The sequence below is a fragment of the Rhinolophus ferrumequinum genome, chromosome 5 (genome assembly GCF_004115265.2).
Source record: "Rhinolophus ferrumequinum isolate MPI-CBG mRhiFer1 chromosome 5, mRhiFer1_v1.p, whole genome shotgun sequence".
Taxonomy (NCBI): domain Eukaryota; kingdom Metazoa; phylum Chordata; class Mammalia; order Chiroptera; family Rhinolophidae; genus Rhinolophus; species Rhinolophus ferrumequinum.
The window spans coordinates 14,623,157-14,637,140 of NC_046288.1; the positions used below are offsets into that span (position 1 = coordinate 14,623,157).

At 37.5% G+C, this 13,984-nt stretch overlaps 1 protein-coding gene across 2 annotated transcripts in view; it reads left to right on the plus strand.

Moving 5' to 3' along the window:
* SMIM14 (small integral membrane protein 14) overlaps positions 1 to 4,707 on the plus strand; it is a 58,586-nt gene extending 53,879 nt beyond the window's left edge. For both annotated transcript variants that reach the window (XM_033105954.1, XM_033105953.1), the window contains exon 5: positions 1,580 to 4,707. In XM_033105954.1, the coding sequence (XP_032961845.1) occupies positions 1,580 to 1,612 (33 nt within the window). In that variant the 3' untranslated portion in view covers positions 1,613 to 4,707. The remainder of the gene's footprint in view (positions 1 to 1,579) is intronic.
* Positions 4,708 to 13,984: the final 9,277 nt, after the last annotated feature.

The following is a 13,984-nucleotide window of genomic DNA, read 5'->3' on the forward strand; positions in this document are numbered from 1 at the left end:
AAGTCTTCAATCTAGTTGTGGAGGGTGCAGCTCACTGGCCCATGTGGGAATCGAACCAACCCTGTTGGTCAGAGTTCATGTTCTAACCAACCGAGCCACCCGGCCGGCCCCATGTTGATAAATCTTGATAGTCATGATTACAACCATTTTTAGAATCTTCTAAATGAAAAAAAAAAACATGATAAAGTGACCCAACAGGGAGTTTTTGGTACTATTTTTGATGGAAACTCCATTAAAGGATTCCTTTTAATCATTTTCAGAATCAGTATTTATACATGTATTTTTATTTGATTTCGATATTATCTCTTTAGAAATATTTCCATTATGGATTCACTTGTTGAACACCAAATTATCTCACTATCTTTTTCAACCTTCACCATGTGGAATTCCCAAAATAACTGTTTCTTGTTTTCTTAATACAGGGAAGAAGTTCAGTTAGACTTATTTTTTATACAAGAGAAAGCTAATGTGTAATGTTAATTGGTCAGTGCTTTAGTTTCTTTAGGATTAGAACATGTACATATGTAGCATGGTGACTGATTTAATTAAGAAAGACGGCATCATTAACACTATATAAAAAGCCTTGAATTTATTTTTGTTTCTTCTTGGAGAGGGGGTTACCCATAAAACATCCTGTATAATCTTGATAAAGTGTGTTCTCCTTAGCCTTTTTTCTTACTCTCTATGTACATTTTTATTTCATATCAAAGAGAAACTTCCTCAGTGTTTGGAGCTAAAGAAATCCAACTTAATAAGCTGACTTAGAAGCCATTAAAAGTGACAGAAATGCAAAATTACAGTACGCTGAATCTTAGTTCATTGTAGGAATTCTAGGAATAGTAGTCCTACTGCCCTAAGAATAAGCAAGAAAACATATCAGCTAATTCCAAATAGAAAAATTGATCACCCTCAACTAGGGCCTCATGTTAGCGTGTCAGAGTACACAAATGTAATCTTCCTGAAGGGTCCTACAAGTGCTGATCTTTCCTTCGCAGTTCAAGTGCTTTCTATTGCAAGTCACAAAAATCAACTCAACCTAGTTTAAATACATGATTTATTGGTTTGCACATCAGAATATCGAGAGGTAGGGTCAGTGTTTAGAAGGTTTAACAGTGTCATTAAAGACCTAGTTTCACTCCAAGGTGGGCTCCCTTTGTGGTCATTACATGGCTGCCAATAGCAACTGGAGACAGTGGGTCTTCACTGATATTCTGTAGAGAAACAGTCTCTAGCTTCACTTTGTGCTGTACTCAGTCAATCAGCATAGCAAGAAGGATGAAACTACCTTTATTGGTTTAAATATCACCTCTGGAGTTGTCAGGGGGAGCAGTTTCACCCCAAACGAATCACTGTTACACATTTTCCATTTTTCTGGACCACAGGAAAGAATGAGACAAATGTTGGGGAATCACAGTGCTAATCTAGTGTTCCCTTGTGCAAAAACATGAAAAGTCCAACTAAGGTTATGATCTGGGATGGGAGGGTGGGGCACTGCTGCTCAGTTCTTACTGTGTGTGTTAGGGTGGGTGCACTGGCATTTAAGCAGTCGGTTCCATAAATTCTCTCTCTCTAACACCAGGGACAGGATCCACCAGCCCCACCTGTGGACTAACTGGGATATGGGAAGTGAAAATAGTTAACACCTTGCACGACCAAATGAACGAAGATGACCAGAGTACTCTTAACCCCGTTAGAACTGTTCTTCCTTTTGCATCTGCAATATGGGATGGTATTGTTTTCATGAGCTTCTAGAAATTTCACTTACAAGCTTATTTTTGCTTCTTGTGTTATCACCATTCCTATTTACAATATATTTGAGTAAATGATTCTATTTAAAAAAAGTTACATGGGCCTTTTGGTTATCCTAAACTTACACATTCCACTCATTCTGTTTGTAACCATGATCATAATTTCTGTGATGATTTTTGGCCTGATTGAAGGAAATTTGAGATCTCTGCATTTAAATATTTTAAATAGTTTTGATAGGTTTTAAAATTGCATTTTTCATAGGTATTTATAAACTTACTTGGGATTGTCTGAGATTGTATGAAATAAAATTAGAACCACACTGTATTTACATTTACCTTGGTAGTTTGTGGGTGGCAGTTTTCTCTAGTTCTTGGCACTGTGGCAGCCTTTGGAATATTTTACAAGTTACAGCTGAAATCTGTATCATCCACTAAAACTGGCTTATGTGACTAGAAAAGGAGGAGGAAAAAAAATGAAATAATTGTCTACTAAGTTTTTTATTCTGATAAAAATGTCTAATATTAAGAAAACTTTAAACATGATTTAAATATGGTGGATGATTTACAGTACATTATATGACATTTGAAGCCACTGTACACTAGCCTTGCAAGGCTCATGAAAGGAGGAAAATAGTTTATTTTTTTCTGCCTTTGCCAGCTATAATCTATACAGTAATAATTTAATCTGTAATTTATTTTAAAAATGGGTGACTCTCACAAAGCTTCTTTTCTGTTCTAACACTTCCCTCTTAAATGAAACTCTCTTACAGCTGTATTGAGGGCCTGTTTGGATACTGACATTTGAATGCTATTTACTTACTTGCTCTATTTTTTTTCTTTGAAGAAAAAAATTTGAATCTTTCGTTATCCTTCAGACTTTAAAAAAATATTTAACGAATTCTTGGTTTACTCCAAGGGAAAAGGATCTTTTGCTTACCCCTTATCTCATTCTTGTATGGTAATGTGATAGATTGGGTCGGGGAGGAGCAATATAGGTAAAATTTTGAAATGTATAAAAAGTAAAAGGTTCGATTGTTGGGTCAGAAAGAAAATGAATATAAATGGCGTTTTTTAAAAGTCTGCATGACCTATGTGGTTATGGAATTTTTTCCTAGCAAGTGATTGCAGATGATTTATGAGGGCTAGAAGATATTTTGCTATCAGCTTAAGGATTTTTTTCCCCTAGACTGTCCAGCTTTTTACTGTATCAAACTGAGAAATTACTTGTATGAATTGAATAAACTTCTCTATATCATTGTATTGTTTAATAGAGTCTCTAATACAATTGTGTGATGCTCTTAGGGTATTTTCTTCCCTTTATTATGATTACATTCTGGGCCATAAACATTGTAAGGGCTTCATCTCATCATATAATCCAGTATTGACTGCTTGCGTTCCTCCTGTACATCTTGGCTTTGTGCTCAACTTCTTGAACTAACATAATCTACTCTTAATTACTTGTGCTAATCGAGGGGTATCGTAACACAGGTAAGTCAAATCCTGGATAAACACACACTAGTTAAGGTTTTTCTTCTTGCTGTGGCCTACTGGAAGCCTTCCCAGCTGTACAGCTGTTAAAGTATTTAAAACCCAGAGGGCACAAATGGTATCAGGTGGAGCTAAATGCCTAGAAGCACTCCTTTTTCTGCCCTTGCCTCTTGACCTTGGAAGGCTTGCATATCTGTTCTCTAAGCTGCTCGAAAGCCAATCTCTAGCAGAAATATGGATATATTCACTATATCAACGGCTCACAAATAATTGAGAATTGGCTTTGGTAGAAGATGTGGCCATGACTTGGAAACAATGTCTAGTGTTAGCTCGAGACCTAGAAATCTAGATTCTTATTCCTGGTTCTTCATTTCTGTCACACACACTTTATGAACATTACATCTAGAAATTAACCTTTTCCTATATTGACCATCTGTCTAACTAGTAACAAAAGTTTTTAGGGGAGCATTTAGTCTTGGGTTTCGTGCTTATAAAATTTCTCTGTTGTCCTGAAATAGACAGTGTACTACTGCATATAAAGTATTCCTGTTAACCTAACTATAATTTATATTATTTTTAACTCTTAAAGCTTCTACATATAATGTTAACATTCTTTATTAAACAATTTTTTATTGAGCACATTCATAGTCATTACTTGGCTTGTAAACGTTCACCTGAACTATATGACTACAATCATTTTTAAATAATCTGGAAAAAAATGAATCATCACATTTTACTCACTTTGCGCTCTTAAACATTCCACCAATGCCATTAAGAGTTTACTTTGTCTTAGTCATTTAATGTTCTTTTATGCAAAATAACTTGTTTTTTTGCTTTCCATGTGGAAAAAGTTAACATTGGAACTGTGTGTAGTAAAAGATTTTATCATGTATCTATCCAAGCACTATCCCATAGTCAGCACGTCATATTTTAAACAACTTGCAGAGATTTTTCTGAAGTAGCTGTTAAGTTCAGCTATTCCATGGTTACTTTTGTGTTTTTGTGGTATGTGATATGACAGTGTTTATGGAATTACCAAATTCTTACATTTTTAAAGGAACCTTGGAAATTATCATTCTGAATGAAAGTCTGTCACTTTAAATGAATATGTGCTAAAATTTGACCAGTTCAGCTTAAGACACAAAACAGCAACTTGAAGAAAAAATGAGAGTTCTCAGTTAATGAGTTTTTGTTGTTGCAGTAGGTTTTGTCGTAACATTATAATATCTCTAAATGAAAAACCATACATATTTGTTACCATGTCTGATGATTACTTTGTGAAAAGCAAAAGTGGTCATGTAATATACTATATGTTAATTGCTGTTTTTAAATGTTTAAACCATGCCAAACAAATTATGTCTGTGCCACCCAGGGTTTATTGTAATCTTTTACTGAGTACTTGGATTGGGATAAAGGGCTTGTACTATGCACTTTTTATTAATGAATAAATAGAAAACATTAGTAACACTCATTGTTTTCTGTTTGGCTTTTGTGGGAAGAGAAACAATATCTTGCCTAGTAAAATGTTAACATCCTTTATTAAAGTTTTTTAGTAAGACTTTTTACCCCCAACTAAAGACTTTCCTAAAAGAGAACTTGAAGTTATATAAGAAAAATATTTATGTAACAGTAGTATGGGGCCAGTATTCAGAAGTAGGAATTCTAAACATCTCTAGTAAAGTACCGCAGTTATTATTTCTTTCATTTTTTTTTATATAGGGAATTTTTTTTTTTTTTTAGTTTTATTGGGGAATATTGGGGAACAGTGTGTTTCTCCAGGGCCCATCAGCTCCAAGTTGTTGTTCTTCAACCTAGTTGTGGACGGCACAGCTCAGCTCCAAGTCCAGTTGCCGTTTTCAATCTTAGTTGCAGGGGGCGCAGCCCACCATCCCATCCAGGAATTGAACGGCAACCTTGTTGAGAGGTCATGCTCTAATCAACTTGAGCCATCCCCTCTGGAAGCTCAGTGGCAGCTCATTGCTTTCAATCTAGTTGTGGAGGGCGCAGCTCACTGGCCCATGTGGGAATCGAACCAACAAGCCTGTTGTTCAGACCTCGCGCTCTAACGAACTGAGCCATTCAGCCTCCCCTCATTATTATTTTTTATTTCTTCCTAGAATACAGGGTCAATAGACATTTGCTTTGAAGGAATAAAATTCAACAGAATTAATTATTTGAGCAGACATATTACCCATAAAGAGCTAGACATGTAACTGTACTGAAAACATACAAAAGTGAAAATTTGCTTTTGTTCTGTTACCTGGAATGGATCCAGATACTAAAAAATCATTAAAACTGTGTACATGTTAAAAATGGTAAAATTGCTCTGGCATGATTATGATGTCAGTGCCTGTGTAATACTTCAGTGTTGTTTAAAATAGCAAAATTTGTGAAATACATAATTGCCTGGAGATAGTTAACGATTTAAATCTAAAGTTTGTCAAAGATATGTAACTGGACAGCTGAATCCCCATTAAAACTAACTTTTCATTTAATGACTCTGAATACTAGTATTCCTCCCAGAAAATGGAATTCTAATAAAATAAATTTTTCGCTTCTTGCCATTTCATCTGGTCGTTTTTTTCAGTTCAGAATCTCAATGTATAGAGTTGGTGCCCCCATTTAGTGAGAAGAGTGGCACTGTTTTACATTTTGCAAATCTCTTTAATGGCTGGCTTAATAGAAGAAAGCTGGGTTATCATTTTTACTTCTGCATTCAATGTTGCACTATGTTCCCTGATGCAATTATACATACATGGTTGACAATTAAGTTTGTGAACTCATCCTAGAAAAAGTGCTACGTACCTCATTGTTGAATATCACTATGGTCACCTTTGAAGTACTCCCCTTGGGAAGCTATGCACCGACGCCAGTGCCTGGTCAACCCTTCAAAGCAATTTTGGAACTCTTTTTCTGGAATGGCCATCAGAGCTGTTGTCGTATTACCCTTGATGTCCTGAATGTCATCAAAATGTCTTCTTTTCAATATTTCCTTTATCTTTGGGTAAAGAAAGAAGTCACTGGGGGCCAGATCAGGTGAGCAGGGAGGGTGTTGCAATACAGTTATTTGTTTACTGGCTAAAATCTCCCTCACAGACAGTGCTGTGTGAGCTGGTGCATTGTCGTGATGCAAGAGCCATAAATTGTTGGCGAAAAGTTCTGGTCGTTTTTGTCTTTTTCATGCAGGCTTCTCAGCACTTCCAAATAGTAAACTTGGTTAATTGTCCAGTTGGTACAAATTCATAATAAATAATCCCTCTGACACCAAAAAAGGTTAGCAACATCGTTTCAAAAAGTTCCTGAACTTAATTGTCACACCTCATATGTTTTCAATTACTGCGAGACTAATGGTATTTTGAGCAGCCAATGCCTTGACTAGGGAACACAAGTTATATGACCCTTCGGCAGCCCACTTAATTCAGAGCATCAATTTCCTCCTTTATCACATGTACTACTACTTCATAGCAAACTGAAGTGAGGATCAAATGAAATGTTTGTAAAAATGCTTTGTAAAACCCAAAATAAATATTATGTAAAGGCCTTCAGCATCCCAACACACACACACACACACTTCAAAACCTTAAGTTATATGGACACTGAATTTCAGACACTTCCATTGAATTCCCATTGGAAGGAAGGCACCCTAATAGGAATGGACAATGGCACCTTTAGGTCAGTGGCTGGCATATAAAAAATGTTAAAAAGATTAAAATATTGCAGATTAAAAATTCTAAAAAGATTAAAAATTCTAATCAAAATTTTAAAACATTGAAAGGTAAACAGTAAAGCAAATTTTGAATAGATGAATAAATCCATTCCAAGAAAGGCTAAACAGCAAACTATTAGACCTAGTAGTTTTCAACTTTGGCTATACATAGCACTCACCTGGAGAGCTTTAAAAACCACTGATGCTTTGGCCCCACAGCTCAGTGATTCTGGTATGGGGTTAGTTGGTATGGAGTTTGGCCAGTGGATCTATAGGTGATTTCCAATAGCTAAGCGTGATAACCAGTGACCATAAAGAATGCTAAACCTTGAGTTTAGTTCTAGATTAAAGACAAACACAAAGAAAAAATACTTTCACACTGTATATAGGTAGGAAATTGTGTTTTTTGGAAAAAAAAAAAGGTCCAAGGAAACAAAAACAGTACTATCATAAGGAATACAGGTAGGATACTACTTTACAAGGAACTGGATCAAAATTATGTTAATAGGGTAAATATTCATTCCTCACACAAATAAACTTTGTTCTGAAAAATAAATTCTGTAGTAAGGTCATTTGTTTTTAGTTCCTGTCCTCAAGAAGGTTATATTCTATTTACAGGGGACAAATACAAAAGCTAGCAAATGAGGTAAGACTGTTTCAGGGACTGCTAACTGCTACAGAGAAATTAAAACAATCATGATGAAAGAGCCTTCTGAAGAGATTTGAGTTGGGACCTGCATGACACAGCTATGCAAACATCCAGGCAGTTTTCCAAGAGAAAAAAAGTGCAAAGGCCCTGAGATTGAAACCGATTTGGCATTTTCAAAGGACCAGAATAAGGGTAAATGACCTGTACAAGATCAGAAATAAGGTCTAAATCTTGTAGGATCTTGGAATCCAAAGTAAGGATTTTGGATTCTATTACGAGTATAAAAGCTACTGGGGTAGGAGGTGGGAGACATATGATCTGATGATGATTTTTAAATCATTTTCAGTAACAGTTGACATTCGGTATTTTATATTACTTTCAGGAGTATGGCATAGTGGTTAGACTTTTATATAATTTCCATACATCTCTGGCACCTTTTGATCTTCTGTCCCTTCACTGGACCTAAGATGAGTGAGTGAGTCTGTGCCTGGGCCCTTTGAGAGGGTATCTGGGTTTCCAGAAGCCCTCTGCCTCACCAGGACTGGACGGAATATCGCTGAGTTTCAATGCCAGCTGTTGTGCCGATTCCCCTTCCCACCACTGGAGCTCTGGGCTGGGAAGCCAGGTGTGGGGCTGGGACCGCTCGCTCTTCAAGGGGGACCTCTGCAACCAGGATATTCCTCCTCATTCTCAACCGCCACATATGGATGGAGGGCCAGCCCATTTCATGTCTCCACTCCTACTCATCTCCACGTGGCTTCTTTATATCCCGAGTTATAGGACTTCTTTTCAGCTAGACTTCAGATGGTTCTCCAGGTGGGCTGTTCTATTATTTAGTTGTAACTTTGATGAGGTCATGGGAGGAAGAGAGAGTAGTGTTTACCTACTGCACCATCTTGACTAGAATCCTCTAAAAATTATGACTATCTTCGTAGATGCTTTTCACTTAAAAGGAGCACTTTTACATCTTCTCTCTGGCATATCCGAATTGTCAGCATCACTACTCTTGCACTTTGGGCCATTATCAAATAAAATAGGGGTTACTTGAATGCAAGCACTGTCATACTGACAGTCAATCTGATAACCCAGACAGCTACTAAGGACTAACCTGATTTATGACTTTATAATCTTACTCTGGCTGCTGTGTAGAAGATGAAATGTGTATCAATAAGGGAGGCAGGAAGCTAGTAAGCCACTGGAGTCCATATAAGAGATGCTAGTAGCTTTAACTAAGCTCGTGACAGTGTGAATTATAAGAGATAAGATTTGGGATTTATTTTTGAAGTAAATCCAATAGGCCACATTGATGGCCTGGCAACAAATGAGGGAAAGGCAGAAAGCAAGAATGACGTCTAGTTTGGGGGCCTGAACAACAGGGTGGTTGACGATATAAACTGAGATGGGAAAGTTTTATGGTAAGGGAAATGAAGGTGCAGAAGAAACAGATTAGGAGCTAACAGTTAAGATACAGGTTAACTTGCTGGAATAGACTGTAGTGGCTTAATCCAGATAGATTTCAGTTCTCTTTCATGTTATAGTTCAAAAATATAACCAATTAAGGATTTGAAACTCTTGCCTCAGGTATTGCTCCACTGACCCCTCAGACAGTGCTTCTCAAACTGCTGGTGTGTGGTCCACCCAATGTTCTTGTCTGCATGTTCAAATATAGTTCCCCACAACAGCCATTGAATCAGTGTTCCAGCCCGAGGGGAGGAGGGAAAGCAAATATTGGAGGGCCTGTCTCTTCATTTAAGGGTTTTTCCTGGAAGTTGAACATATCCCTTCCATTCACACCCTTAGCCGGAACTTAGCCATATGACCATACCCAAAGGATGTTAGACAATGTAGTCTTCTTTTTGGGAAATATCTTACCAGCTGAAATTTGGGAATTTTATTACTAAACAGAATTAGGGGTCAGCTGCAGTCACGGCCAGAGAGGAAAAATGATACTTGCATTGGCTATGATGATTTTGAGGTGCCTATTAGACATCCATCTGGAGCTCTTGAGTAGGTGGTTGAATAGATATGTATGGAACTAAAATTCCATCATAAAAGTACATATAAATTTAAAGCCAACAGAATATAGATAGTATTTGAATCTTTGGGACTGTCACTTAAAAAGACAGTAAAGAAAGAAATCCCAGGACTGAGACCTGGAGTACTGCAATATTGAGAGCTCGGGTTCAGAGAGAGGAACCAACAGAGTAGATTGAGAAGGAGCAACCAGTGAAAGAAGAAAACCCTGTGACCGCTCAGTGGTGTCAAATTCTACTGATAAATCAAACCATTGGGTTAGAGAATTGAACATTTTGGGAAAAAGGATTCAATGGTTGAACTTGACAAAAGATATTTTGGTGCAATAATGAGGAAGAAAACCCAACTGGAGTAGTTAAGGAAAAGAATTGGGAGTAAATAGGAGAGTCAAAGTATAAGCAACTCTTTAGAGGAGTTTTACAATGAATGGGAGCAGAGAAATGGGGCGGTAACTTGAGTGGAATAGGGTCTGGAGCGAGAGGGAGAGATTTTTATTGTTATTTTATGTAAGATAAGATGTAAGACCAGAGTGTGTACAGAATTGTATGGCGATACCCACAGACCCCCTCCACTTCCCCACAGTGATGTCCACCCTCTGTTGGCATCAGCAGTACTCTCAGGTTTGGGAGGAAGACCCACTGACATCTGCCTGTTTTTGCCAAGGTTCCCTCAAGCCCACCTTTTTACTATTTCCCTATATCCATGGCTTTGCTATAACTGGCTTTACAGACTATTACGATAGATCTTGTCGTGTCCTATACCTTTTGTATCAGCATCCACTAGAAATCCAAGCCCTCAGGTCATCACTCACCCATCCCCTTAAACTGATTCAATCTCACTCACACCCTTGCTCGTATCCCGAACCTCAAGGGCCATCATCAGCAAAAATTTCAACCTTTTCTCTGAACCTGGCATCTCCTTAATGGCACTGACCCTCCCATTGCCCTCTTAAATGGCAGCTGTTTTCTTTTCCAACGATATAACCAAAGAATGTCAATGTAGAGCTGCTTCCGTTTCTCCTTCTGGCTGCCAGGCTGTCCCTGTCTCCTCCCTAAAATTCTCCATCCTTTGAAAGCTCATGCTGACGGAGTATTCCACATGGTACCCTATCTGTTGCAGTCATCTATAGACCTTGGGATCAGTCCTCATTCCTTGAAGATTTTAGCGCTGGACTTTCTGCTTGACTTTCCAGCACTCTTCCTGTCATGATTCTTGGTGATACCTACATCCAAGTAGACAATCCTTCCAATATTCAGTCCCCTAACTCTTCTCCAATGATCTTGTTTTCCATACAACTGCAGCCGTCCACTCCCACTGGCATATTCTAGATGTGTAATTGCTACCTTTATTGCTTGTATATTCCTAAAAGAATTTTTAAAAACTCCTTACTGTCTTGCATGGTTTTTTCTTTTAAGAACTGAAATGCAAAGCAATCTTAATGCTCTCCCGTAAAAAGGTTCGTATTGTGTTCCTCCCACTTCAAAAGCTCAGCTAACCATACTATTTGTGTCATTTAATTCTTTTTTTTCTATTTGGAGAAAATAAACAGGGAAGCAGAAGGGGGTTTAAGCCTTGACTTGTACCTTTTCACTTACTTAACTTGGCTCCATCTGTAAGCAAACGAAGTGGAATCTCTACGCCAGATTCAAAACTACCTCTATTTATTTTAATACAAGGTAAAGCCACTAGTGACAGCAAAATCACAACGCAGAAACTACAAGAGATTTTGCAAAACTTGCAGACAAAATTGGATAGCTCCAAAGCACTAAGATAACTACAACCCCAGCTGCTGTCCAGTGTGCCAGAATCAGTATGATTCAACAGCCTGGAAAATGTAAGACTTGATAAAACTAAGTTGAAGTACTTTACTGAATAAGTCTTGTAAATTTTATCCAACATCTCTTGAAAGGTTTAGTATTCCTGCATAATACTCAAGTTGCTTTTAAAATAATCAAGGCCATAATTTATATGGCATCTTGTTTTGGAATTCAGAACATCCAAACATAGGCCAAACTGTCCTGTTTCTAACTCTCAACTTCAGCCTTAACAAAAATAAGTATAAAATGAGGAAAGACAGATTTGAAGTGTCTTGATTAATCATTGTAGGGGACTTCCCCCAAACCAGAATTCAGTTTATGTCTTTGATACTCAGGAGAATTTTATCCCTGGGTAATAGATCATAGTAAGGTTTTGCTTCAGTGAAAGGTAAGCCTTTCTTTTGTAAAATGGACTGTTCTCAGGCAGATCACTTGGGAAGGGGACCTGTGGATGCTGAGGAGCTAGAAATTGATTCCCTTAAATATATCTGTGCAAGGAAGGCAAAACTAACCTTTATTGTGAGAAGCCTGGATAATATAGTCAGTCACCCTTGGAGGGTGTGTGTGTGTGCGTGTGTGTCTGTGTGTGGCAGGGAAGGGAGGCTGTGTATAATTATTACCAAAGTCCTAATGCTTTTATTCTCTGATCATCTCTTGAATCTGTTTATTTCTCTGAATCTCCATGGCTACTATCCTCGATATGCTAAATCTTTTTTTTTTTTTTTAAGATTTTATTGGGGAAGGGGAACAGGACTTTATTGGGGAACAGTGTGTATTTTCAGGCCTTTTTTCCAAGTCAAGTTGTTGTCCTTTCAATCTTAATTGTGGAGGGTGCCGTTCAGCTTCAAGTTGTTGTCCTTTCAGTCTTAGCTCAGCTCCAGGTCCAGTTGCCGTTTCTAGTTGCAGGGGGCACAGCCCACCATCCCTTGCGGGAGTCAAATCGGCAACCTTGTGGTTGAGAGGACACACTCCAATCAACTGAGCCATCTGGGAGCTCAGCGGCAGCTCAGCTCAAGGTGCCATGTTCAATTTTTAGTTGCAGGGGCCGCTGCCCACCATCCCTTGCAGGACTCAAGGAATCGAACTGGCAACCTTGTGGTTGAGAGCCTGCTGGCCCATGTGGGAATTGAACCGGCAGCCCTCGGAGTTAGGAGCATGGAGCTCTAACCACATGAGCCACCAGGCCGGCCTTCGATATGCTAATTCTTGATAACTGTAATTAGTTCTGAATTGCTCTCTCCATATTCACTCGTTTTATTCCTCTAACTGCCCTCTTTATTTCCCCTAGTTATTGTTTGTATTTCCTTTAGGAACTCAATTATCACAACCTGAAGAAGCATCTTTGACCTGCTATGTTAAATACTCCTATTGTATACTCTCATAAAACTATGTATCTCCCCTTACTAAAGTTATAATTTTACATTTATCTGTGCGATTGTTTCCCCAGAGAAAGTAAAATTTATGAGGGTAGGCAATGAATTTTTCTTTACTCACAATTATATTCCTAGTGACTAGCACAATCCTATCATGTAATAAACACTTGGAGGAAATACAGAATGAATGAATGAATGAATGGTTTTTAAATTGTAAGAGGAACCTGTTTATAAATTGAAATACTACATGAAAATTGATATATAAAGCAGGTAATAGTAAAACCGCTATGATTTCGAGAAGGGAGATACATGCGGGAGACCCAGAGCCCTGCCTCTTTTAACCTCCCGCTCAGCTCATTCTCTTTCCTCAGAGGCTGACTCACCACCAAAGAAACTTATGGTTTCATGACACGTAATTTGAAAATAATTGGCCTACATCAAGAAGTTCTCAAACTTTTTGTTCTCAGGACTCCTTTACACATTTAAAATTTGAAGACCCCCAAAAGTTTTTTTCTTGTTGATTATATCTATTGGTTACCCTATTAGAAATGAAAACTGATAAATTATGAAAAATACACTAATTCTTTAAAAGTGATTAATAAATCCACTACATGTTAACATAAGTAGTATATTTGAATGAAAATTACTATTATTTCCAAATAAAAAATTAGTAAGAACATTGGTATTGCTTTATTTTTGTAAATCTATTATAAATCTATAAATCTGCATTCAGTCTGTAACGTCACATGTCAAAGAGCCTTTCAAAAATTCCACTGTAAACTTGTGACAGAGTGAATAAAGCAAGTAATACTAGTTTTATTATGAAAATGTTTTGAACTCCTGGATCCGATGAAAGGGTCTCAAAGACTGTCAGCACATTTTGAGAACTGTTGTAGATTCAAAGGTCCATTGTTTTGAAGATTACGATTATTATCAAAATGTTAACAAAGAATGTGAAGTAATAATAGGTAGCAAAATGTTGAATTGAAAAAAAGGGAAGAATAATAGAATAGTGGTTTTTATTAGAAAGCCAATTGTAATAGGAAACTTTAATTTGTGTATTAATATATGCCAAGTTCAAAAAGATAGCTCTATTATAGTATCAACCACATGCATTGCAATTACTTGTTCATTTCTCTCTCCTGCTAGCTTGTGAGTTTGGAAGAAGG